We start from the raw sequence: 24999 nt of genomic DNA, 5'->3' as shown, positions 1-24999 counted from the left end.
GCTATAGAAACCGGAAGTGACGCGTTTTGTAGCGGCCGGCCGGCGGTGCGGCTCCTCACGCGGCGGGCATGCAGCCGGGCGGCGAGCTGGGCTCCGCCGTGAGCCCGTTCGGCTGGTTCCCGCCGCCGCCGCTCCGCCCGCCCCTCTTTTGCCCGCCGCCTCCTTGGGAGCCCGGCTTCTGGCCGCCGCCCGACGGCTACGCCCCACCGCCGGCATGGTACCCGCCGGCCTACCAGGAGCCCCTGCGGCGGCCGCACAGTGGTGAGCGGGGAAGAAAGGGGGTCCCAGCGCCTTCTTTCCTCTTTTCCCTTCTCTTCCTTCTTGGAGCTGCCCCCAGTCTCGTTTCCTGATCCTTCAGCCCCGACTTGAGTCTGCACGGCCCCTTTCCCTCGCTCCCCACCTGGTCGTGCGTGTGGGACTCATCGGCTGCAGCAACTGAAACCGACTGTTGTGTTGTGTGGGTTTTTGTTTTTGTTTGTTTTTTTTTTTTAAGGTGGAAATGGCCATTTTCCCCAGGAATGGCAAGGAGAGCAAGCACCTGGATTTCATAAGCGTTCTCCAGGTGGAAACAACAGGCAGAAGGTACGGATGCTGAATTGGGCTATGTGGCCTTCAGTGTTCCCTTTCTGTGATAACTGTTCTGCGATGTTGGGATGGAGGTGACTCTGTATGGCTTGTGTCCCTGTGCAGCCACTGTGCTTTTGACTAATGCTGCTGCCTCTGTGAGATTGAATGTACATGACAAGCAAAATAAGCGTGGTGCCCTGGCGTGATTGAGGAGGTGGTTCTTCTTCTCTGCGCTGTCCTTGTGAGGCTTCACCTGCAGTATTGTATCCAGGGTGATGAATGTTGGAGTGAGTCTAGAAGAGGCCACTGGGATGAGGCTGGAGCGTTCTCCTATAAAATATGGAGGAGAGAACCGGGTTTGCTCTTCTTGGATTTAAGGGGAAGCTCTTTACAGGGAGAGTGGTGAGGTGATGGAACAGGCTGCCCAGAGAGGTTGTAGATGCGCTGTCCCTTCAGGTGTTCAAGACCAGGTTGGATGGGGCCCTGGTCTAGTGCCGTATCTGGAGATTGGTGGCCATGCCTGTGGCAGGCGAGTTGGAATTTGATCCTTCAAATCCCTTTCAACCATTCTGTGATAAGTGGAGGTTCTGAAGGAGCCTCATTGTGACCTTCCAATACTTAAAGGGGGCATATAGGGAAGTTAAGGAGGGGATATTCATCATATTCATCAGATAGCATGAGAGGACAAGAGGTAGCAGTTTCAATCTCATCTGTATCTACCCTCTTAACTATAAGGAAGAAATCATATGCTTAGGGGTGGTGAGGCACTGACACAGGCTGCATGGAGAAGCTGTGGGTGCCCCATCCCTAAAGGTGCGTAATGCCAGGTTGGATGGGGCCCTGGGCAGGTGGCAGCCCTGTACATGGCAGGAGGTTGGAACTGGTTGGTTCCTTCCAACTGAAGCTTTTCCATGAATTGGCCTCAAACCCTGAGCTCAACGAAGGGATCAAATCCTAAAACACGTAATCTCAATAAAAGCCTTTATTGTGATGATGCCCAGTTACATAGATCACTTTAATGGTCCATCATGTTTTCAGACCCTGGCAGCCTCATCACTTCGCTGTAATGGTGGGAGAGGGAAGGGTCCCTACTGTTCCCAAGCTCCTACCTGTCACATGAGAACAGGTGCAGACTGAATCTATGGGGAGGGGGTGTGGAGCTGTAGCCCTGGCTCTTTTCCAAGCTGCTGATAAGCCTGTGTCTGCAGAAATGATAACTGATAGAGGGGTGGTAGAAGAAAGAACTGAGTGCAGTACATTTTGTTTGGAAAATGAATGATGTCAATTTTAGCTTTGTTAGTTTAGATATTTGGTAATACCTCAAATAAAACATTCCAAACAATTTATTTCCTATCTAATTAAGCAGGGTAACCTTTTAACTGCTAGCTAATGTTTTTTTCCTTTCTCTTAGAACAAAAAGAAGAAGGAGCCAGTTTTCTCTCACTATTGTGATACCTGTGACCGAGGCTATAAAAACCAGGAGAAGTATGATGAACATATTTCACAACATACACAGGTTGGACTTTGCTTGCTTTTTTTATTTCAATCTCTAGTTTTTCACATATAAACAGATAACTGTATTCACTCTTATGATGGTAGACCTAGCAACAGATTCCTGAGTTGGTAGGAGTTGTTTTTTTTTTTAATGCTGTGTGTAGGGAAGCTTGTATTTTTTGTGTTATTGCTCAAGTCATTTTAATGTTCTTCTGAATATTGCTAGTTCACCCCAGCACTGAGTAGCTTCACTGACATCAGCATAGCACGTGAAATATGTGTGAAAATGCTTTATGTAGAAGAGATTTTAAAAATGCACTCCTTTAATGCAAAGGAGTAACACAATTTGAAATTGGCTAGCCCCACAAATCTTTCTTTTAGCTTTGCTTTACATTATCTCTGATTATGAGGCATGTTGTCTTCATTAGCTGTACAAAAATCAGATGGAACTTAAAAGTACATTAACCGTAATTTTTTTTTTGCAGTCATGATTATTTTAAAATTGTATTGCTTAAACTCTGTGCCATCAGTTGTATAATCATCTGGTGCAGAATTTGACTTTTAGATAAATGCTTGTTGTAATTTTCTTGTATAATATGATATGCCTGAAGTTCACTCCCTTTATCTTGCAGTGCACAGAAGAAGGATGCAGTTTCAATGCACATGAGAAGTTAGTTCAGATACACTGGAAGAATGTAGGTATCCCAGCTGTCTTCCAGAATATTAATCTTTGCTGTCTTCATGTAGCAGGAGGGTTAAAACTAGATGATCGTTGTGGTCCTTTTCAACCCAGGTCATTCTATAATTCTTTCTTTTTTTTCATTCTTCTGAAATTACAACATCACTTCTGAGTAAGTTCTTTAAGTTCTTTACTAGAGAGTGGTGAGGTGCTGGCACAGGCTGCCCAGAGAGGTTGTGGATGCCCCGTCCCTGGAGGTGTTCAAGGCCAGGTTGGATGGGGCCCTGGGCAGCCTGGTCTGGTATTAAATGGGGAGGTTGGTGGCCCTGCATGTGGCAGGGGGTTGGAGATTCATGATCCTTGAGGTCCCTTCCAACCTGGGCCATTCTGTGAGTTGAATCTGTTATTAAAAAAAAAATCTTATGTGTATAAATGTTCAGTTCTGTATCTTAATGAATTTTAATGTGGTTAGAATCATAGAATCACCAAGGTTGGAAAAGACCTAAAAGATCACCCAGTCCAACCGTTCACCTATTCCCAATAGCTCCCACTAAACCATGTCCCTCAACACAACATCCAGCCTTTCCTTGAACACCCCCAGGCTCGGTGACTCCACCACCTCCCTGGGCAGTCCATTCCAGTGCCTGACCACCCTTTCTGAAAAGTAATACTTCCTCATGTCCAGCCTGAATCTCCCCTGCCTTGCTAATCTCCCCTGGTTGCTATGTGCAGTCTCAGCATGATTGGAGATTAAGTGCAGTACCCTTTTTCCTTTTGGTTTTTTTTTTTTTTTCTGCTCCCCCTTCTGGCTTTGAAACACCTTTGAATTTCTTCCTTAGGTACATGGACCTGGTGCTAAGAGAATAAAATTAGATAGTCCAGAAGAGATTGCTAGATGGAGAGAAGAAAGAAAAAAGTGAGTAATTGCTTGACACTTTCTAAAGAACAAAATATACAAATGGCATTGTGGCTAAAGTATGGGGTGAAGTTCATATGCAGCAGGATTTCTCATTTTCTCCTGTTGTGATGTGAGGTGTATAACTTGATGCTGTTTACCAGCAGCCTGTGCTTCCATAGGCCTTTTCACGGTGGCTTTCTCATAGTTAACTCCTTTTCAGTAGATGAAAGATGCTGTAGGTTTTCCTCACTTCTGTACCTGACTTGGAATACAGTTTTGAGTGATCAGTGCGTGGTGAAAACAAACCTATAAGTAGGAGTTGTGGTGCAGAGTGGGAAGTTGTATAAATCAAATTTCGAGGTTGCTAATGATCAGCTTTGGCATTGTGCTAGAGACCTCTTGAGATGAAAGTAAAACAACTTGTCTGGTACAGTCTTAAAGCCCATGTTTTTATAACAGTATCTCCAAGGGAGAAAATATAATACTTGTCTTATTTTCAACTCTGTGTACATTTTTGTCTTCTGAGATGCTTGTGGGAGAGCTGTTGGTGCTAAGGCTTATGTGTCAAAATGGTTTTTAAGGTGCATGCAAGTACATGCTTTGCTGTGTATTAGAAACATGTTTGTACATTCATTTTCTGCCTCTCTAATGTTTATATGTTGTGTGCTTGGGGAGTGAATACTGTGAGTCAAAGCAAAATTTCTGTGCAGTTTACTGAGTGATGATACTCTGCCTTAGATAGGGGTCTCTAGAAATTCAACAAATTATGGTAGGTGGTAGTTTTTTTTTCTTACATATGTCTATAATTTTGTTGTGGTACGAGGTTCCTGGGAGCCTTTTGTTTTCTGTAGCATACTGTAATAAGTGGAAATAAAGTCACAGTCATGAGCACCATCAAAAAAGGCAATGTGGGATGAGCCAAGGCCGCTAGGTGGAGTAGTGCTGTCGCTTATTTTGGTGTGTGTGTTTCTATGTGGGTGTCTCATTTAGCTGTAATAGATGCATGTAAAACGACTACCTGAGTGGCTTGTGTTAATTTTTGTGCAAAAGCTGAGGTAGCTGTACTAGCACGTAATAAAAGAAACAACTAAATAAAAGCAATGAAAGCCAAATCTGAGGCTTCTGCAAAGCATTCATTAGGTGTCCAACAAAGCGACGGTATGGTATGAAAGATCTGACTCACAGTAAACACTCAATTTGAAAGAAGGGGGGAAAAGGACATGAGGGAGTCTGAACTATTAGGGAGTTTTTATTTATGGTGACATGTAAAAGCTTTTCTTTCTAGAAGCTCTAATCAGAGCTAAGAATGAATCTTTTTAGGTCATTAGTAGTTGGTTTCTAATTAGTTTCTGGTGATTTAATGTGTTTATTTTCATACTGCATCCCTGACATTTGTTTTGGTTGTTCTTCCAGCTGCTGTAAATAATGACTTAGAGTTCCAGTGTCCATGATTAGCTGCTGTGTTGTTTAGTCGAGTATCCTGCTATCATCTATTAAAGCCTGTCTTTGAAGTGCAGCATCTGTGTGATGAGGGAGGGGAGAGTAGTAATGAGTGAACATCTTTGCAGGAAGTGTGCCAGGTCAGAATCCTGTTTTGCTTTTCCAGTTTCTATACAGTGCCCTTCTTGTTGCAGCCTTTGCACATCTCTTCACCTAAAGGCTTTTTAATTGCTTATGAATTTGCTAAAGAGGCCAGTCTGAAGGCTTTTTAATGTTTTTTGATCCAGTGAATTGGAAAGCAGGCAATCTGAAGTTATGTGGGCAGTGATAGAGATGCAATTCTATGGGATCTGAGAATCGAGTGTACCCTCAGCAACTTTGCAGACAGCACCAAGCTGAGTGGCTCATGTAAACCTAATAAGGTTCCACAAAACCAAGTGATGTACTTGGGTTGAGGCAATCCCAGATATAAGTACAGACTGGGGAAGAACTCATTGAGATCAGAGCTGCGGGTAAGGAATTGGATGTTCTGTTGGAACAACAGAAGCCTAACAGTATCCTGGGCTGCATTGGAAGAGGGGTGGCCAGCAAGGAGAGGGAGGGGATTGTTGCTGTCTACTATGACCTTGTGAGGCCCATCTGGAGTATTGTAACCAGACCTGGGATCCCCAGCACAAGAGTGTGTTCAAACAGGTGTAGAGGAGGGCCCTGAAGATGATCAGGGAGCTGGAGCACCTCTCCTGGGGATAGAGGTTGAGGGAGTTGGGCCTGTTTAGCTTGGAGAAGAAAAAACTTCAGAGAGACTTCATTGCAGCCTTCCAGTACTTAAAGGGAGCTCATAAGCAGGAGGGAGATGGACTTTTCTACACAGGTAGAAAGTGATAGGACAAGGGGGAATGACTTTAAACTATAAGATGGGAGACTTTAGATTAGAAGTCAGGGAAGTTTTTCACAGAGAAGGTAATAAGATGCTGGAGTGTCCTACTCAAAGAGGCTGTAGATGCCCATCCCTGGAGGTGTTCAAGGCCAGGTTGGATGGGAGCTCTGTGTAATGTGATCTAGTGCCTGATCTAGCAACTGGCAGCCCTGCCCACAGCAGGGAGCTGGAAATACATGGAGTCCCTTCCAACCCAAGCCATTCTATGATTCCTTTGTTTGGAAGACAAATGGTTGTGAAGGCTGACCTTAGCTTTGGTGATTACAACTGCTTTTCTTGTTTTGACTTGTCCATTCCAACTGTTGAGAAATGTGCTATTCTAGCATTTTTTAAATACAAGCTTAAAGGCAATCACCAACAGTGCATTTTCTTACTGCACAGAATGTGGCATTGCTGTCTTCTATTCTTTCCAAGTGAAATCTGAGTACTAGTTGTCCATCTGTTTCTAACCAGCTCTTCCTGAGCAGAGGTTACTAGAAAACATGCCAAGGCAGCTCTGATGTTGAAGCAAACACCTAAGTTTATACACCTAAGCTTATTTTTGCTTGTGTTTTGATATAACACTGGATGATTTTCTCAATCTTGTGTATTGCTTCTAAATTCTGGCCTGCCCTGCTTTCTTTAACCCAGTCCAGTTAGGGAATGACTGCAGTATTTCCTTGCAATACATTTGATAGGCTGAGCATCTATTTAATAAGTGAAGACTAGTGCTGTCGATCAAACCAATTTGTAATCCCCTAGTTGATAATGATAGCTCTTGGCATCTTCCCTGGTGATACATTCACAGTAGTTAAATAGGTAATAAGGAAAATTAATTTCTTAGTGCCTGGTACAAGTAGTGCAGACAAAGTGAAGTGGATTAAATGTTTTAAGGTGGATGTAATGGATAGAACTTACTGGTACGCACTGGGAATTAATAAAACTGCCTCAGCTAACATGTGGTGAAATCACCCTGCAGATGCAATGCTAGATAAAATGCCTGGGAGACTCGGAACAGAATTTTATCAGCTCTCTGTGGGCCCATTTGGGCTTTATGTGTCCTTTTTGCTGTTGGTTGTATGCTCAGTCAGGACCAGCTCTGTAAGTCACAGTGCTTTTCCTATGAAGATAAATTTGTGTAGCTTTGGACTTCAGAAATATGCTGTGTAAACTGCTATAGAAACAGTTCTGTTTTCAGTTAGGCACTGACAAAGCTCTTTGTGCTTTCTAAGAGCTCTGTTTACTTTGTTTGGGCAGGATGTAGTGCACTGGACTATCAAGCATGTATGATTTTGGCTAGAGCACTCGTTTGTTGGAAAAAAATAACCTGTTTACTAGGGCACAAGCTGTGCCAAGTTGTTTACAGGACCTGAGTGCTGGGTTACTTCTGTTCTTCTGTTACTTCATTGGAGCTTGTAGCTAACATTTGAAGAACCTCATTTTATTGATGGAGGAGGGCATATCTTCTAAGGATACAAGCCTGGGTCAGCACATCAGATCATAAAATGTGACCCCTTTATGTGTTGAAATTCAGTATGTGCTCTTTGTATTCTGCACGGCCACACTTCAGGAGCTGTCTTCCTAGCTTGGCCTCTCTAAGAAAGAATTTTCTATCAAAGAAAAAGGTGGGGAAAAAAATTCCTCTTTCTGGTTTCTCTTGAATATCTTGTTAGCTGCTCTTAGGTGGTGAAGTTTACAAAGTGTGGGTCTCTTTTGTGTAGTTTCACCTTGGGGGTATAATGTAATGTTTGCACTGTAGGCATCTGCCTCCACTCTGGAACTAGGTGGAATTTGCTGTTTCCATGGGCAGATCTGGCTGATGCTCTGTTTTGTTACTACATGTGCAAGCCCCTCCTATTGCCCAGTTCAAACAGAACAACCCTGAATCCAGCCAGTTGTTTTGCACTAGTGAAGCATAAATATATAATGAGGACTCTTGCATGGACAATCACTCGTAATACAGGTCAAGCAGTAAAATTTCTTAATAATTGCAGAAAGCCAAGTTGGTGTTATCTTTTATTCTCATGATGTTACCAATCTTGGCTAGAACAGCCTGGCCAATTTGTGTTTCTTTAACCAAAATGCATTTGTCAGGAGTTGCACAGACCTGTTTATACTCAAGCAATGCTGAGCTCTGGGATTGTACTGGGTGGCTGTAATGCCCCATTCCTGGGGTTGTTCAAGGCCAGGTTGTATGGGGCCTTGGGCAACCTGATTTAGTGCCCAGTTCAGTGGTTGACAAACCTGTCTTTGACAGGGAGTTTGAAACTAGATGATCTTCAAGGTTCCTTCCAACCCAAGCCATTCTATGGTATCTGTAACAGGCTGCCCAGAGGCTGTGGAGTCTCTTCCTCGGACATCTTCCAAAGCTTCCTGGTCCTGAACCCAGGCACACTATTCTGGCTGTCCCTGCTGAAGCAGGCAGTTGGACCAGATGGCCTTTGGAGGTTGCTTCCCAACCTCAGCATTTCTGTGGTTCTGTGATGAGATGTGGATTTACTTCCATTTTGGAAGGTTGGGTTCGACTCGCTCTGCTTTGGGACAAGTGGGGTTGATGTGGTCCAGTCACCCAATCTGCCACTGGAGTGCTCTGCTCAGCCTTGTAGCACAGCAGAGCACCTGGGGAGGTGTGAACCCAGTCTACCTTGTATCTGCCAACTGAAGACTTGAAAAGTCTAGAGCTTACTGCCCACCAAATCCTTAGATTGCAAAATAAGCTATAGGGGCCTTTTTAATCATCATAAAATGCTCTGTGCATGCGCACTGCAAAATGGGTGCATTTTCTGTAGAAGATAAAGGTAATGAGTGAAATGATATCTGTTATCTTTGTCAGGGAGAGTTGGAGTAAGCAGTTGCTACAGGTGCTGTAAGATGTACCTTTGCAGGAATATTTGGACTTCAGATGCAAGCTTTCTACAGCTGTTAGTTTCTGTCTGTCAGTTGTGAAGGTTTTCTAAAAGAAAGCACATCTGTTCTGGCACTGAGTTGAATTAAAAGCATTCATGGAGTCCATTACAGTGGCTCAGTGGAGGGAGTGGTAACTTGTAGGAATGAAAGTGGGAGGCAGTTGGGTCTCAAAGTGTGCTGTTGAGTGCGTGTCTGAGTATGTCTTTAATCAGCGTAACTGCAAGAGCGCTTCCGAGACTTTTGCTCCAGGGTTAAGGGTTTTACCTTATGTCCTTATTTTTAATGACCAAGAGGAGCTTGGAGTTCTCCTCTGTATAACTATCTTACAAATAACTCTTTTCTTCTTTGGGCCTTACTCATGTGAAAGCATCTTAAGTTTTCTCCTAGAAGTGTGGAGGGGCTGTCAAGCACAGGGGTCTTTGAATGTGAAGCTCTTGAGATAAAATAATTCATTCCATGCCTGCTGCATATTAGGAGCTTTATAACATGGATAAAGAAATGCAAGTAGTGGTGAAGAAATATCATATCCCTGTGCTCACTTCAGCTATGTATGGTGGGTTTCTGGGAGAAATCCAATGAAAATAGACTCTGATAGCCTAAACTCAAATCCTCTTAAGACAGTTCTGTGATGTGTTTAGGTGTGCCTTAGAAAATGCTTGTTATCTTTTTTCCTTGATAAGTAGTCAAAGCTGTCTTGAGTCAGCATGAAGCTTATCATTCTTACTGTAAAATAGGGAAGATGCATGTGTTAAGATTAAATATTTAAAGAAAGATGTGTCCTTTTTGATAACTATATGTAGTGAGTAGCTGTTCTAAGTTCCTTGTTACTCCATTTTAATAGATATCAAATATTTATGTTTTGTGATACTTTTTGGAAAGGGGTGGGAGTGCTTGCCATTTACCACCTTTATCTCAAAGCACTGAGGTCTGGCTAACTGATGTTTACAGAGCATCCAGCGTTGCCATTTAAGGGCCTTGACAGCAATCTACAGGAGGCCTTGCATGTTGGAACTGGCATGGTGTACATCTGCAGGGAAGAATGGTGAGGGAAGTGGGGAGTGGGAAGAGAGAGGTGGTTTGGTTTGGTGGTTGATTGTAATAGTAGATTTGTTTTGTTCTGCATGACTTAGCAGTTTTTCTCGAAGCTGGAATAAAAAGCTGGTAATATTGGTGTAGTAGAGTTCAATATGCAAGCTCAATTCTGAATACTGTGCAGGAGGAGGCTTTTTTCCCTTAACTATGCTATTAAGGGAATCTTCTGCATGCAGAAGCTGTTCTTAAAACCCTATTTTATGTAAGAGCTGAGCCATTGGTTTGCTAAAGGCATATACCTCAGGATCCTTAAATACTCTGGTTAAAGCACTGAGTAATTAAATTGCGAGAGTAAATCATGTGCTGTGGTATATAGGGACAGGCAGAGGGTCCAAAAGCATGAGTCAGCTGTTAGTCTCTAGCTTGTCTGATGGTTAGGTAAATCTAATAGTGCCAATTTAGTGGATTTTTCTTGCATGGGAGCGTGTGACCATAAATACTCAGGTTTCTTTTCTTCATCAGTGCCTTTTTAAGAAGGAAGCAGTCTGGTACACTTACATGAAACATAGAAACTCTCTCATGCTTATAGAGAATGTTAGTTTGGTAGAGGGTGGGTTGGCCAACTATTTCAAGAGCATATGAACATTTCAAGAGCATATGAATTTTTTTCTTCTAGAAATTTTCCTACATTAGCAAACATTGAAAAGAAGAAAGTTATGCAGATGGAGAAGGAGGAAAGAGGAGAAGTCCTCACCACCCCGCAGTTTGGGTAAGCATTTTAAAATCAGCTTGCTATTTTCCTTTTAATGAGTTCAGGCATATGCTTTCTTACTGTGGTCTCCAAGCACTTATTGCTTGCACTGTGCACATGATCTAGCTGGCCTTTAGCAGAGGACAGGTCACTTGACAAATGGCAGATGTAATGTTCCTTTGTTTACAGTGCTTCATAGTCCACTTCAGTTAAATTAAACAATGATTGTGTTAGAAACCTGATGATGTTCTTGCTGAATTCTACACTCTGGTTTATTTGAGAAGCACATTCTAGTGGCTATTCATTAATTCACCATAACCTTGGTCTCTGAAAAAGAAATAAGGGGGATGGAAGTCACACAACATAATTAATCTGTGGTCTAATCCTCTTATGCCTGGAAATGGCCAAGAGACTTTGTGTGGATTTGGCTTTTTACTCTCTGCTTTCAGATGATAAATCAATGATCAAGTGAAGAGCGGAGGAAGATTTAACTTTGTTTTTATGGTTTAAATAGTGCTATTGCTTCTTTTGCTTCTTTTACCCTCCATCTTTGTTATGTATCTGCTGCCTTTGCTCTGGGCCCAATACTTGGTCCTCTTGGATTTTTCTGTTCATTCTCTCATACTGTGAATTACTTTTTCCATGTTATCTTTTTTAAACTTTTTTTTCCACAGTGTTAGTGTTATATGGAAATAGCCAACTCCATCAGCCTTGCTTTAGGGCCTGCGGGAAGACTTCTACATAAAATGATCCACCGCCCCCAGCACGTTGTTTAAGCTAGAATGACTGAGCCAGAAGGCAGGAGTGGACCCAGTTCTAAGAGGCTCTTGCTGAATTTCCTGCTATGTGGAAGTGAAGCTGGAGTTTGACTTCTCTCCCCTCAAGGGGATGACAAAATAAAGAGCTTGAACTATGGTAAATCAGTTGAACCAGTGCAGAATGAGGTTCAGACAGGGCTAGTATAATTTGTTAAATGGTAGTGGTGCAGATTACCTTGGTACAGCATGTGCTTCAGATGTTCAAATGTTTACTCACCCTTTCCCTGCCCCCTTCAGCTTGCTGCCTTTTATTCCTCAGGAAGGAAAGGTTTATGAAATACTGATGCAGATGTACTTTGCACACAAGGGTCCAAAACTACAAATGTGGAGTTACATTTGAAGAGTCTTGGATGCAAAGATGAGTTTTGCTTGTCAGAATAATAAGCTATTTAGTGTCTACAGGTTTATTTGGCAACGTGGCTGTTCTAGTGAACTGTGAGTCAGATGCCAAATGTAACCTTAAATGTAGTCAGAAATCTTTTAGGTATGTTAGTAACTTTATCTGGAAAACTGTTAGGGAAGGGGGAAAAAAAAGCCCTATAAGCTGCTAGTTGATTGCAGTTTGCTTTCACTTAGTGACCTTTATTTCTAGTTAATTTTAGAAATTTCCTGCATTTTTTTCTGCTTTTCCCTGAACTTGTAGCCCAGAAGGCTTACTCTACTGTCCAAAAAACTGTCGTTTCTGCTTGGTTTATCAACAGCAAAGATTCTGAAATTGTTGCTTATCTGGCAAACTTAATGATGCATGAGGCAAAAATAGAATACATCTTGTTCTTTGCAAGCTGTACTATTAAAGCAAATAGCTAAGTAAGATTTAGAAAGGATTAGACACTTAACACTTCTACAACACTTTCCATTTGTGGTTCTCTGAAGTGCTTTACAACTGCTAATTTCCAGCATCCCTGTGTGTGAGATTAGAGAGGCAGGAGGACCACTTGGGCAGTCTGTGGTGTCTTGCAACAGCTAATTAATAGCACATGGCTCTTTATCCTCTTTAAACAGGAAGTGAAGAGTACATCTTTCAGTAGAAGAAGGGAGATACCAGGCTGGCACTTGCTGGGATGTGTTTGTGACCTTGGGGTTTCTTTCTGGGTATTTGAGGCCCTGTGGAAACTAGAATGTTTTTGTCCCTGGTCAAGGACAGTATCAGCTTATATTTACTCTGTATTGTCTAAGCTGTACAACAACATCCTGAATTTAAAGCCTAATATAAATTCAGAAGTGAAGTTTGGAATCCTAAAACGAGGTGAGTTACAGGAGACAGTAGCCTTACTTCATGGATAAGAGGCTGATACACAGGAAGGTGGTGGCTTGTATCTCTTGTCACATGAGAACTATGCTGAATGATGCTATCAGGGCTGAGCATTCAGTGCTGGACACTCAAGGAATGGCTGAAGAATTAAATGTTTTGGCATCATATAAAACCGTTTTGAATGCTCAACCTGGTGCTGTTTGCCTCAAGAGGAACTTAAAACTGGAGAAGTGTGAAAGAGGGGGTCATTAGTTAGAAGTGTAAACATTTTTGTACAGGCAGAGGTCTGTGGTTTGGGAGGATTGTGTGACAGGAAAAAATGTGTATGGGTGAGAAGAGGTAATTAGAATATCTGTGCACTGTTTCTTGTAACTTGAGGGGGAAAATGAAGTTAACAGATAACTGTTTTATTCTCACACTGAGAGCAGACCAAAGAAATCTTTCTCTACAAAGCATTAACAACTTGCTGCAAGATGTGGAGTAAAGCAGAAGTTTACACAGCAGTGCACAACATGAGGCACAAAGCTATCAGTGTTCAGTGAGCTGCTCTGGTTGGAGAGGGTGTCTAGGTGGTGCAATGCTGAAAGCTGGAAGAAGATGAGAAATGTGACTGCTTGTGAGAAAAGGGGGCATAAAAAATAGACCTGTTCTGCTAGCTGTTCTGCCTACCAATGACGTGGTGCCAGGTTAGAAACACACCTTTGAGGCTTATCTTGCAGGTGCGTGGCTCAGGGCCCGAGGAAAAGTGTCAGGAAGAAGTTCTTGCCCAACCATGATATCATACAGCTGACTAGGGCTAACAGGATCTCTGCTGTGCTGTAAGTGAGACTGAGGGACAGTGTACTGAGCCAAATGAACCATGGGACTGGATCAAGACTGTCAGATCTTTTGTTGTTATAATGTGCTCGTGACTCTTTGCAGTCTTGTGTTGATGAATTAACTTTCTGTTGTTTGAAAAGAAATATTTTCAGGAGGCTTCGGTTGTCAGTTCTGTATTTGCTTTTCTGACTGGGTCACACCTATTCTCATATCTATACATTCTGAGTTTGTTTGGCTGACCAGGTTCCTTCTAGAAATATGCTTTGTAGAATAATCTGGAAGGCCAGCAGAACTAGCCTGCTGTTCTCATTTGTAATTGATTTGCTTTGTCCCAGTGGAAATCTTTCTTCTTTTCCATTAGAGTGAAAGAGAAGAGCAGCACGTTAGTTTAGAAGGAAGAGCAGGCAGTCGTTGCATCTGAGCGTTCACTGAGCTGTAACTGGGAAAAAGACTTCAGTAGTGGAAGTATGCCCTGTTAAAAGATAAAATTCATCAACTTCAGACCTTTCATGTAACCCTGCCAGTGAGATGAGCTGTAACTGCATGTGTGGTCTGTTACCACACGTTAGCTGAGCTAGAGCAAGTCCTGGTGTTCTACTCTGTTGCTGCACCTTGTGTGCACCTGAGCTGCTGAGTGACTTCAGTTGATTTTACTCTCCTAGGCTGTTATTCTGTGAACTCTGTTTCTCTTCTCCAGCAAAATGAAGGGAATGTGGAAAGCTACAGAAGATGAGAGGTCTGGGCAGCAAGGAAGACAGAAGAGAAAACAGAAGCGTCAGTTCTGGAAGAAATTTAAGAAAAATGGTGGTGATAGTAATGTACCATCACAAAGAAATCAAAATGAAGCTAATGGACCAGGAAACAGTACATGTGAAAAAGAACATGAAAAACAGCCTGCTTTGGAGACTCAGCCATGCATGAAGGACGTTGATCCGCTCAGTTTTCTAGCAAACAGTGATGTTGGTAAGATGAAAAAGGTCAAGGAACTTCTAAGTAGTGTTGATTACTGAACTTCTGTGAAGCTAGCAGCTTTGGGGAAGAGCTGGGGATTTCAATATAACCAAGCAACAAAGAAACCCCACCATACTGTCATTGATGAAAAGAGAGCTAATTAGACATGTGTATAATGGAAGGCTTTTTCTTAGTAGAAAATTGATGGAAAGCTTTTCCAATATGCTGGGACAATAATACTACTCATTGTTATTAACAAAGAAGCATGGTAGTATGGCTAGAACTATTCTAGGGTCGACAGGGGCACAAATCTGTAACTTTGAATGTAGTCCAACATCCCTGTGTCTAAGTCTTGCATTTAGAACTTCCTTTTAAATGGAAATTTCTGTATCCTGATTCAGAACATGATCTTCTAAGAGATCTCCTAGAATATTCTGGATACTGACTTGGTGCTTTAAATCCAATATTTAGCTAACAAATCAAAGAGGGTTTCTAGGCTCTTAAAGAACAAAATTGAGGCTGCCAACAAGTTTGTGTGCAATCGTATTTATTCTGCTGTAAGTATTATGCAACTGACTAAAGCACATGCATCAAATTAAGTTACTACATTAACACATAAAGTAAGAACATATTTACAAAGCCAAAAGAATCAAGTATTGCAACAAAAGAATTATTTTTGAAGGGTGTTTAATATGTTTTAGTGTTTTGCAAATATTTAGAGTGTGAAAACAATGAACTTCCTTATATGGGTTAAATGACATGAAAATATAAGCATTTTTCTTATAATTCAATTTTTTCCCCAAATTATCCAACTTGCTGTTGATGCTCTCCATATGTGTGCATTTCCTGAAGTATTACTGCTTAGGCTTTTTTTCTGAGCATGTTCTGTTTTCCCTGTGCTGGCAGCAATATAAACTATGCTGGTAGAACTATTTCTAATATAGTCAGCAGTGATGTAGTGCTCTTAGAATGTCAACGTAAGTTGACTTATACTCTAGTTTGTTGGGTATTTTTTTTTAGCAGCAAGGCTAAAATGCATCCTCTGGAAAGGCTTCTGATGTTGAGTTTCTCCTCTTGAAGAGATAATCTTCAATTAATGGGAACAAGAACTCAGCATCCCTGTGCAATTTGTTTATTCCACTCATCTGCGTGTTGGGAAACTAAGTATGATTAAATATAGCTGCGTTTCCCCACAGCATCTGTGCTTTACTTAATGATAGGAATTTGAATTGTATGCGAGTACAACTAGGGACTTCTGTTATAATAGGTAGAAAAGGAATGCAGTACTTAATAATGTGTAATAAATCCAGTTCATTTTTCTATAATGAAGTAGAACAAACATTTCTTTCAAAATCCTACATCTGAAGTCCGTGGTTTTGCTGTATAGAAACGTTTTGTTGGAGTATTTAAACCTTTCAAACAGCAAGAGCCCTTTCTCTAGAGGCAGTGTGTTTGTGCATAATGCATTCACTGAAGTTCTTTTCAGTAGCTCGTTCCTTCAGAGCTAAGACATTCAATGAGAGATGAGGAAAACAATTTTCCTCTTCATTTATAAACAGAAACAAGATAAAGTGCCAGGTCTAAAATTCCTGAGGGAATTCTGATCAGAAGCAGGCAATTGTATGCATTAGTGCATAACACTTCCTCAAGTTGTTTTACTGTAATACACTTTCTATTTGATAGTGTTTTCTGAATTTGCTACAAGTGTTGGTATCCCTGTTCACTGCAGGGGAGTTGGACTCGATGGCCCTCAGAGGTCTCTTCCAACTCTCAGGATCTATGATTCTATGAAGTTTAATTTTAGCAATTTATAATAGCTTCTTTGCATATTCATAAACTCATTTCCAGTTTTGTGGCCAGATGCTCTTTAAGGAAGTATAAAAAACGTGTGTGACTCCTGCACTCACTCAACAGTCTGAGTGTGATGGAAGTAAAGAGCAACTAGGAGTCGAAACTATCAAAATAACTTGGAGTAAATGCCAGAGCTTTATGCTTGCTTAAGTATGCCATATGACATACATTCTGCTAGGAAAATGCACTCTGTTTTCCATGAGCTTCCAGTGTAATTGCAAGTTGATGTGATTGCTGAACCAGTGAGTCAACCATGAGGTCTCATAAGGTAAAGAAGCAGGTAATAGTGTAAATCAATGCCTGTGTGTTTATCAAAGTTCTACCAAATAACGTGAGCTTCAGTGAAATGAATTGACAATTGTTACTGAGATACTAAAACAAAATAGTAAAGCACTTATGGTTTAAAAGTGAAGATCTCAAAAGTGTTTATTACAAAGTATTGCACCACTCTCCTGTGGAGTATCACGTTCAAGCTGCAACAGCTGGGATATGTAAGGATGCAACATTCTTTGTAAAAACAAGACTGCAACCAGTCTATTTCTTTTAGCCCAAAGAGTCTCTTTCCTTAATGTCTGTGGTAATTTTTCTGTTAACTTCAGGGCTATCAGAGTCTTTCCAAGGTCTTAACGCATATAGATACTTTGCATCAAACTAAAGCCATCATAATTACATAATTTGTGTATATATATTTAGGAAGGTTGCTCTGTGTATGTCTCCCATTGTCATAGTCCTGTCAATTTCAGCATTTTTGTATCACTTGCCCATTTTCTGTGTTCCTAGTGTTCCTTTTTTTCTGGAGTGGTTTTTAGACTGCAGTAACTCACTCATGCATATCCATAATGCTCTGTGAGGATTTTAATATTAAATGATCTGAAGTCCTGCTGAAAACAGATTGTCTGATATGTAGCCTGTGTCCTAAATGTCCCCAGTGAACTTTTTTTCTATCCAAGAATTTCTGTTTTTCAAATCCTCACTCTGAGGCTAATTTGCATGTTTAAATTACTGGTTTTTAAATCCTTCTTCCCCACCCCTTGCCTCCACAGGACTAAATCCAGCAAAACCTCAAAACACATTATGAAATCTCTTTTTCTCCTCACTTGCTCTTGAAATAAAACCTATAATTATATTTAATATACGAAGAAACTCTGAGCTGTAGTTCGGGAAGTCAAACTATTGTTTCCATAACTTTGACTGTAAACCTGTGGTGAGACAGCTTGTCCTCCAAATCTGTGTTGGCTAGGTAGATATGCTTGTTATCAATCCATGGTATTGAGCAATGGCGCCTAACACTAGCTTTGCATAGTGATCATATGAGGATTTAACAATGCTGGCTGTTCATACAGGGAGTGTGGGGAAAAATCCCTCTTACCTTCTCTTCCCCTGCAGAGTCTGACAAGGATGAAGCAGAAACTGAAGATGCAAAGCTGGAGATGACTGTTGTTCCCAAACAGGTCACCTCAGCCTTGAGTTCATTGTCAGCCAACTATGGGAGTGCCTCTGAGAGTGAGCCTGAAGGTGTGTAAATGCTCTTCCTCTGATGTTCTCCTCTCCCTATCTCTTCCTTCCCAGTGCTGCTGTGTTTTATTTGGAAATATTTTCTTTCTGAATGCTGGGAGGCTTCACTTCTCATGCATTTGATCCCTTATCTACCGCTGCAGTCTCCATTTATTTGTAGATGCAGCCCTTACAAGTGTGGTAGCCCACTGGCATTCTTTGGTTGCATCCCTGAACTGCTGAAAGCTGCAGCTTTCAGTGTCTGTCAACCTACATAGTACTTAAAGTTTCTTAAAGAAGCTTTTAGAGAAATCAGAATGAAATGCAACATGTAGTGATTAGCCCAGGTTATGCATAAGGTATAGTGCCAGTTTAGAGGTTGTATCTCCAGGACTCTTTTGGCTATGGAACTGCCTCTTGATCTGGGCCCTCTCTGCCAGTGCTGTAATTCAGAGCTGTCTTATACTGTCCTGGTTTTTTGTTGTTGTTGTTTTTGGTTTTTTTATGGCTTACTCTAGCAGAGGGAAACTTTTTAAAGGTTAAACATAGGAATATTTTTGCAGTCTGTGCAGAGAACCTCTCCAGTCTGCTTTTGGGGACATTGCATGCTAGTACAGGTGTGAGTCATGTGCAGAAAGAGTCAGGGAGGGGTAAAAGCATGTCATTATTTTAGCTGTAGTCTGTTCCCCCATTCCTTCCTTGTCCCAGTTGGAGCAGTAAATAGGGTTTCTCTGTAAGCCATTACTCACTGCCAGTATGGTGATAACTCTTGATATTAGGAGAGTACCCAGGCAGAGGATAGCATTTGTGCAGTCATCCGGTGCGCTGCAATGACCTTATCCACCAGGGTTGTGCCTCATCTAATTCCTTGTCTTTTTCTAAGCCTATAGCATATTTTGGAACATCTCATACAGTGTTTCCTGAAAGATTGGGTGGATTTCTTTCCACCCTTTGTTTGCTTTTTCTCAGCACCGTGACCTTAGATGAAGGGTGGACATAACATTTCTTTGGTTAGGGTGTGTATTGTCAAATTTTCCAGGCTTCTTATAGGCATGCAGTTCTGGGGGGTGGGAAAGGTAGCCTGTCTTCAAGTTTGAACAGAGCCAGGAAAACACTGTTGTGCTCACCCCATGAACTAATTTCCATGTCCTTAAGGGCTTTTTCCATCGAAGGCTGCTGAGTTTTGCAATGAGATTTGAACTCTGCAGTGCTTGGATGTTGTGCTGCTTTGAGCATATGCATCAGTGTATAGCAGAGAACTGCAGCTGCTTGTTTGCAGTTGATTACAATGCCTTAGTTGTCCCAGGTGGCTAACTTAAAGTTGGAGAGAAGCTAGGAGATGGGACTGAACTTAGCCATGCTCTGCCCTGTGTAGTGATTTTCTCAACAGCCAAACTTGCATCAAGTTATACTGTGGTGTGGAAGGAGTGTGCTTTAAGTGAACCCAAGGCAGAGACTTGAAAATCTTGTTCAACTCCTTGAACACAACAGAACAAAACCTATCCCTCTGCAGTACTGAAAAAGAGTAACTGTCTCATTTACCATTCCATGACTGCTTAGAGATAACTTCTTATTTTTAAATAAAAGCCCACTCACAAAACAACAGAAATCCAAAACCCCAAACAAAAGCCTCCCTTCTCCCAAGCGAAATGTGTACTTCTTCAGGTTGTGTAGAAAGAATACTCAAGAACTGCCAGTGCATGGGAATATAAGCATGTTAGAGGCCTTTAAGTTTGAGAGAAAAGTGTTGGTGTGTCTTTTGCTTTTGCTTTTTTAGAAGTCTCTGTCAAGATTGCAACAAAAGCTGAGGAAAATGAAGCAGCACCTCAGAGTCCTGATGTTCCTCAGAATCCAAAGCTGAATCAGCAGCTTCCAGAATCTACAGACACAATGCTAAGAAGCTCAAACTCAAATACAGGCTTTTCCAGAGTCCCTGATAAAAGGGCAAAGAGAACATTACCTCTCCTTCCAAAGCGTCGTCCGACTCTGCTGGAAATGGTAAGCTTTATTGTTATAGTGGTGTCTACTATACAAGAGCAGCACAACCTGTGAGCAGTTCTCCTTTCCCCTCAAGAAGTTAGAGAGGTCTAGCTGAAGCAAAGGCCAGGTCTTAAAATAGCAAATAAGTGTTTCTCTCAAAGCATAGATGCTGAAACAGACAAATGAAAATATCCTGGCGTGCATTCAGGTAACAACTGATTTTGGTGAGCAGAGGACAACTTAATTGTGTGCTTGAAATGAGCTGCACAAAAAAACCCACAAACCTTTATTTGTCCCTCTCCCCTTCCTGTATTAATATTCTGTATGTAATCCCATCAGATTTATGCTGATCCTCCTCTCTTTGCACTCAGCTTTGTTATTCAGCTGCCTGATTGAGGAGGAGGCAGTTTTTTCAGCTGCAAAATTCTTGTTAACAGGGATGCTGGTGTCTTAAACTGTTGAGTGCTGTTGGACTGCAACCTGCACATGCATGGGGTTCTTCTCTGTAGGCATGTTTGAACCAATCTGAGGAAGTGACTGCAGGTCATGTTGAAGACTAGGTTGGTGTCAGAAGGATCAAAAAGAGGTTTGCAGGTGTCAGTGTAATGAACAGCAACCTGAAGTACTCTCTATGAAATTGGTTTTCTTTAGTGTAGACAAAACTTTGCCAGTGCTCTTACTGCTTTCAGTTCTCTAAAGCAATATTTGCTAGGAGAGCAAGATCAGATAGGTTACACAGTTTTCCTGCCAAAGCAAAAAAACTGGGCACAGCTGAGGAACAAGCAGAGAGCAGGGTGCCACTGGCATCAGGAGTCTGATACAGCACAGGATGTCTAGGCAAGAGATAGTCAATGATCTACATCCCAAGTAGCAGATCTGGGAGAAATCCCTTGATAGTCTTCTCAGTAGCACATAGTACATTTACTGCCAAGAAATAAAGCTGCTAGTGAATGGAAAAGGAAGTGTTTGTCCTTCATTTGTATAGCTCCCTAAGCGCACAGTAGTCTTTATCTCTTACTACTCTAAGTTGTTGGTGATCAAAGCAGTAAAGACTCAGGAGTAAGTCATATGGAGGTCTTGAATATTGAGAGAAAAATGGCACAGATGCTGGCTGAACACAGGGATCCTGATTTGTAGCTTGTTAGTCCATTTTTAAAAGTACATTTTATCTTTTGCCTTTTAATGTTTCTTAAAGGATGTGTACTGTGGCTGTCAATTACAGAGGAGTTCTTGAGATTTGCACGTAGGCTTTTAAAGCTTCAAGGAACCAAGGGTGATATTTCTTAGTGAATCACTGAAAACGTTTCCAAAAAGTGAAGAATCTTTGCTCAGGAAGTGATGCTACATGAATGAAATGATTTTTTTCTTTTTTGAAAGAGGGGCACTTGGACAGTGAATTTAGGCACTACTACACATGACTATCATAGTCTTGCAAACAGTGTACACTTAGCAATGCTGTTTGCTGACAGGCCTCTACAGAAGTTGCTCCAGAGATACCCATCACTGCATTTAAAAATAGGTAGGGATGATGCATCTCATCTGTAACTTTGTTATGCTGTGTGGAAATTCAGCACTTTCTTCCTCACCTACAAAAATAATGTAATTGTAGTGTCCATTCTCTGCCCTACTGTGCATCTACAGGTTGAGACAGGTTTATGAAGATTCATGTAAGGTGCTAGCACTGGTAACAGCTGGTGCCAGCTGCATGCAACACCTCTTAAAAAAATAGTCTAAATAGAAATGTGTGTACTTTAAAGTGGCTGGCTAGATTTACCAAGCTTCTCTGTGGCTTTGCAAGCAAAATCTAGCTAGGATGTGTAATACAGAACTCCTGAAAATGGTCAGGTAGGTAAAGGTTTAGCTACTTGCTTTAAACGTGTAGTTTCACACTATTAGCTCTGCTCACAATGACAGAATTTTCCTTCAGCATTCTGGCTGGTTTTTAACACACAAATGATCTTTAGTCAGGCTGAAAGAAATAAGGAAGGTCTTCAGCATTTTGGTTAAGTTGTTAGACTTAAGTTGGTGAATTATGTCCCAGAATAGATGCTGCTATTTAAGTCCACAATCTAATAGCTGTTGAAACATGCCCTTTCTGTATAAGTATCTTTTACTCAGATATTTTCTAATAAAGGATGCACAGGATATTAAATTGCAGATACAGTATAGCCTGCAAAGCTTAAAAAATGCTGATAGACTTGCTACCCTGATGTATTGTCCAGAGCCTGGAATTCTTCATTTTGGATGTTGGATAGCTCATGTCTGTGATATGAGAGCACAGTCATTTGAATGTACCCTGGAAGATGATTGAAGAGGAAATTCTGTGTTTAGGTGTATTATTGATGTTCTCTGTCACCTGAGCAAATTGAGATTGACAGCATAATCCAAATGGTAGATTTTTCAGCTTGTTCAGCCTGACTTAATGTGTTTTTGGTGCTAAATAAGTGATGCTTAAACATACATGATTTGGGCATGTAATTTGTCCATTTTAGTGGATCAGCCATGTATAAATATCAGTTGTGGTCCTTCTAACCTCTCTCCTTGTAGCCTCCTTGCCAGATGCCTGTTCCCACCTGTTCTTACCCATACATCTTTGTAGGCTTGTGTCAACTACAGGCCAGCGGAGGGAAATATGCATCACTTTCTTTTCCTTCTTTGCAGTTACTGGCCCAGGACATCCGACATGAAAGGAATGTGATTTTGCAGTGTGTTCGATACATTGTACGAAATGATGTGTTTGGACTTCATTTAAAACCAGAAACAGAAGCTAAAACAGAGACTGGACAGGCCTCTAAAACTACAGCAGAGGCTTTGACGGACAAGCTTGATGGATCTCATTGTTCTTGTAGCTCTGACCTTCAGTTAGCAGGAAAAGAAAAAGATGTGTTATTAATAGCCCATGGTGAGGAAGCACCCATATATCAGGTATCACAGATGCATCACTCAGCAGATGAGGAGATATGGGAAACCCCAGCAATTCACAGTGAAGAAGGTGTCTGAAGATGATAAAGGCTCAGCTTTTCTACCTGACATCCGTTTTTCTTTTTTGGAAGACATAATTATTACAAAATCATTAAAGTATGTGATGAGAACAGTTAAAAACATGTTTCTGTTCTGCTCTGCCTGAGGTGACTGCTTCCTTGTGAAAACAGCATCTGCGTTGAGTAATTTTATTTCCCCACAGCTGAAATACAGCAGTGGCACAGAGTATGATCTATCCTAGAGAAGGTGTGGATCCCTGGTTTTGAGCTTCAGATCTCTAATGTTTTACTTTGGTATGAATGGTTTCAGTCCATTGCCACAGCCAAATAGTGCTGGAGTATGGTGGATCCTTCTCATGTGAAATCATGGCCTAGAGTGTATATGAGTATCTGAGCTTCTGGAGTTATCTGAGTGTTCTGAAATGATTATTAATTACATTTCTTTCAGCTGTTATTGGCCTGAAGTATAAATGGGGGAAAAAAAACAATCCAAGTGGGAGAAATAACTGGCTTGGCTTTAAAAGCACTGCTTGTACCATGAGTATCTAATTGAACTGAGCAGAGAAATAGAAATGAGAGAGTGCACTGATGCAAGAAGGATTTCTTTTTTTTAAATGTCAGTGTCAGTAAGTACTGCTTGTATCAGTGCTAAATCTGTGTTTGACCTCAGGTACTCATCGTTACACCTTAGACCTTAACTGTTGTCATAGGCATCACCTGTCAGGTTTAACTCTTGAAGCAAACTCCTGGTACTGAGAGTATTAGGTTGATTAGAAATGTTGCTAAGAGATGCTTGTTTCTCTGTCCTCAGTGTTCTTTGGGTATTTTAGTTTGCTGTCTGGAGAAATGTCTTCCTTGGCCTGTTGGTGGATGTTTGTACAGTATCTACTGACTTTTCATGGATTTGTGCATACTCGTTCTTCTGTGTGGCTGTACACACATGAACTGTTGTGAACACCGGCAGAAAATAAAACCAAACCATCAGCCAAGGTTTAGGAACGAGTTCTCTTGATTACATTGTGCATTTGTTTGTTAGAATCCTTCTTGTGCAGGTGTTAGTTTGTCACACTGACACTGAAAACATGTCATGAAAATAATCTGTTATCAAGTCTTCCACTTCAAAGTATTTTGCTTTGTGTCATTTAGTCATGGTTAAATGTCAGAGCTGAGTTACTTTCTCAGGGATTATGGTTTTTCCTTGGTAGCAGTCTAGCTTAGCCCTCCATTCCACCACCTAAACATGACTCTTGATGCTGTTTAACGAGGGTTATTTTCTGTCCTCTGGTTTCTTAAATTAGAATTTGTGCCATACATTTCATCTGTGGTGTATAAAAAAAACAAGAAGCTGAAAATTCTGTCCCACCACTCTATTTATAGTGATAATTGCATATTGTGCACTGTCTAAACTGATGGAATTCTATAAATATCAACACCCTTGTTTTATATATATATATAAAAAAAGTGTAGTATAGAGTGATGCAGTACTGGATCATAAACATATTTCCAAGGCAGATGACTTAATTCTTCTCATGATGGTCCCACAAGCCATCTCACTGACTTGGACATGGTTCTTACAGTCTAACTGTTATGAAAATATTGGCAGTGGGCTCTCAGCCACAGAGATCTGGCACTCAGGCAGAACCTGCCTTCTGAGTGGGTTGTACCAGTGCTGTTGAACCATATGGGTAACAACTGCACACATGCAGGAAAAGAAATGGAGGTCTTAAAATCAATGTGTAACTGCACTTTAATCAACCTTTAACGTGCTTCTATCCCTACCAAGTTGATGGCAAAGCTTTTCTTTGATTGTATACTCTGACTCCATGTAACAAAAAACAAAGCAAAACCAAAACTTTAATCTGAATTCTTTATACTGTTGTCATATATTTCAATATTAAACTTTCTCACAAAAAAAGACTTTGTCAGAAGAAAATCTTTTCAAAGTGGGTTTCTTCTCGGGGAAATCTCTGCAGGGTTGACATAAATCAGCAATTGTTTCTTAGGACCTGTGTTCCACAAATGCTAATTGCTATTGTACTTTGAATCTTTTCTTCTGCTTCTTATTGCAGGTGTGTGGAGACATTCTGTATGACTGCAGTTCACAGTCGAACAGAGCAACAGCACAAGTTGAAGCTCTGTCTTTTCCTGTTCTCCGCTTTTATTTTCCTT

At 41.2% G+C, this 24999-nt stretch overlaps 1 protein-coding gene across 1 annotated transcript; it reads left to right on the top strand.

The window, feature by feature from the left end:
* The first annotated feature begins 6 nt into the window (after positions 1 to 6).
* NUFIP1 (nuclear FMR1 interacting protein 1) lies at positions 7 to 24279 on the top strand. The gene is made up of 10 exons (XM_048933413.1): positions 7 to 261; positions 494 to 582; positions 1979 to 2083; positions 2694 to 2756; positions 3580 to 3656; positions 10610 to 10702; positions 14271 to 14536; positions 17762 to 17890; positions 19647 to 19867; positions 22511 to 24279. Exons 1-10 carry the CDS (start codon positions 69 to 71, stop codon positions 22847 to 22849), a joined length of 1575 nt encoding a protein of 524 aa, XP_048789370.1. The 5' UTR covers positions 7 to 68; the 3' UTR covers positions 22850 to 24279.
* Positions 24280 to 24999: the final 720 nt, after the last annotated feature.

Source organism: Lagopus muta, chromosome 1, assembly GCF_023343835.1.
Source record: "Lagopus muta isolate bLagMut1 chromosome 1, bLagMut1 primary, whole genome shotgun sequence".
Classification (NCBI taxonomy): domain Eukaryota; kingdom Metazoa; phylum Chordata; class Aves; order Galliformes; family Phasianidae; genus Lagopus; species Lagopus muta.
Note: the sequence above shows the minus strand (reverse complement) of the source record. Positions and strands in the feature narration are given on the sequence as shown.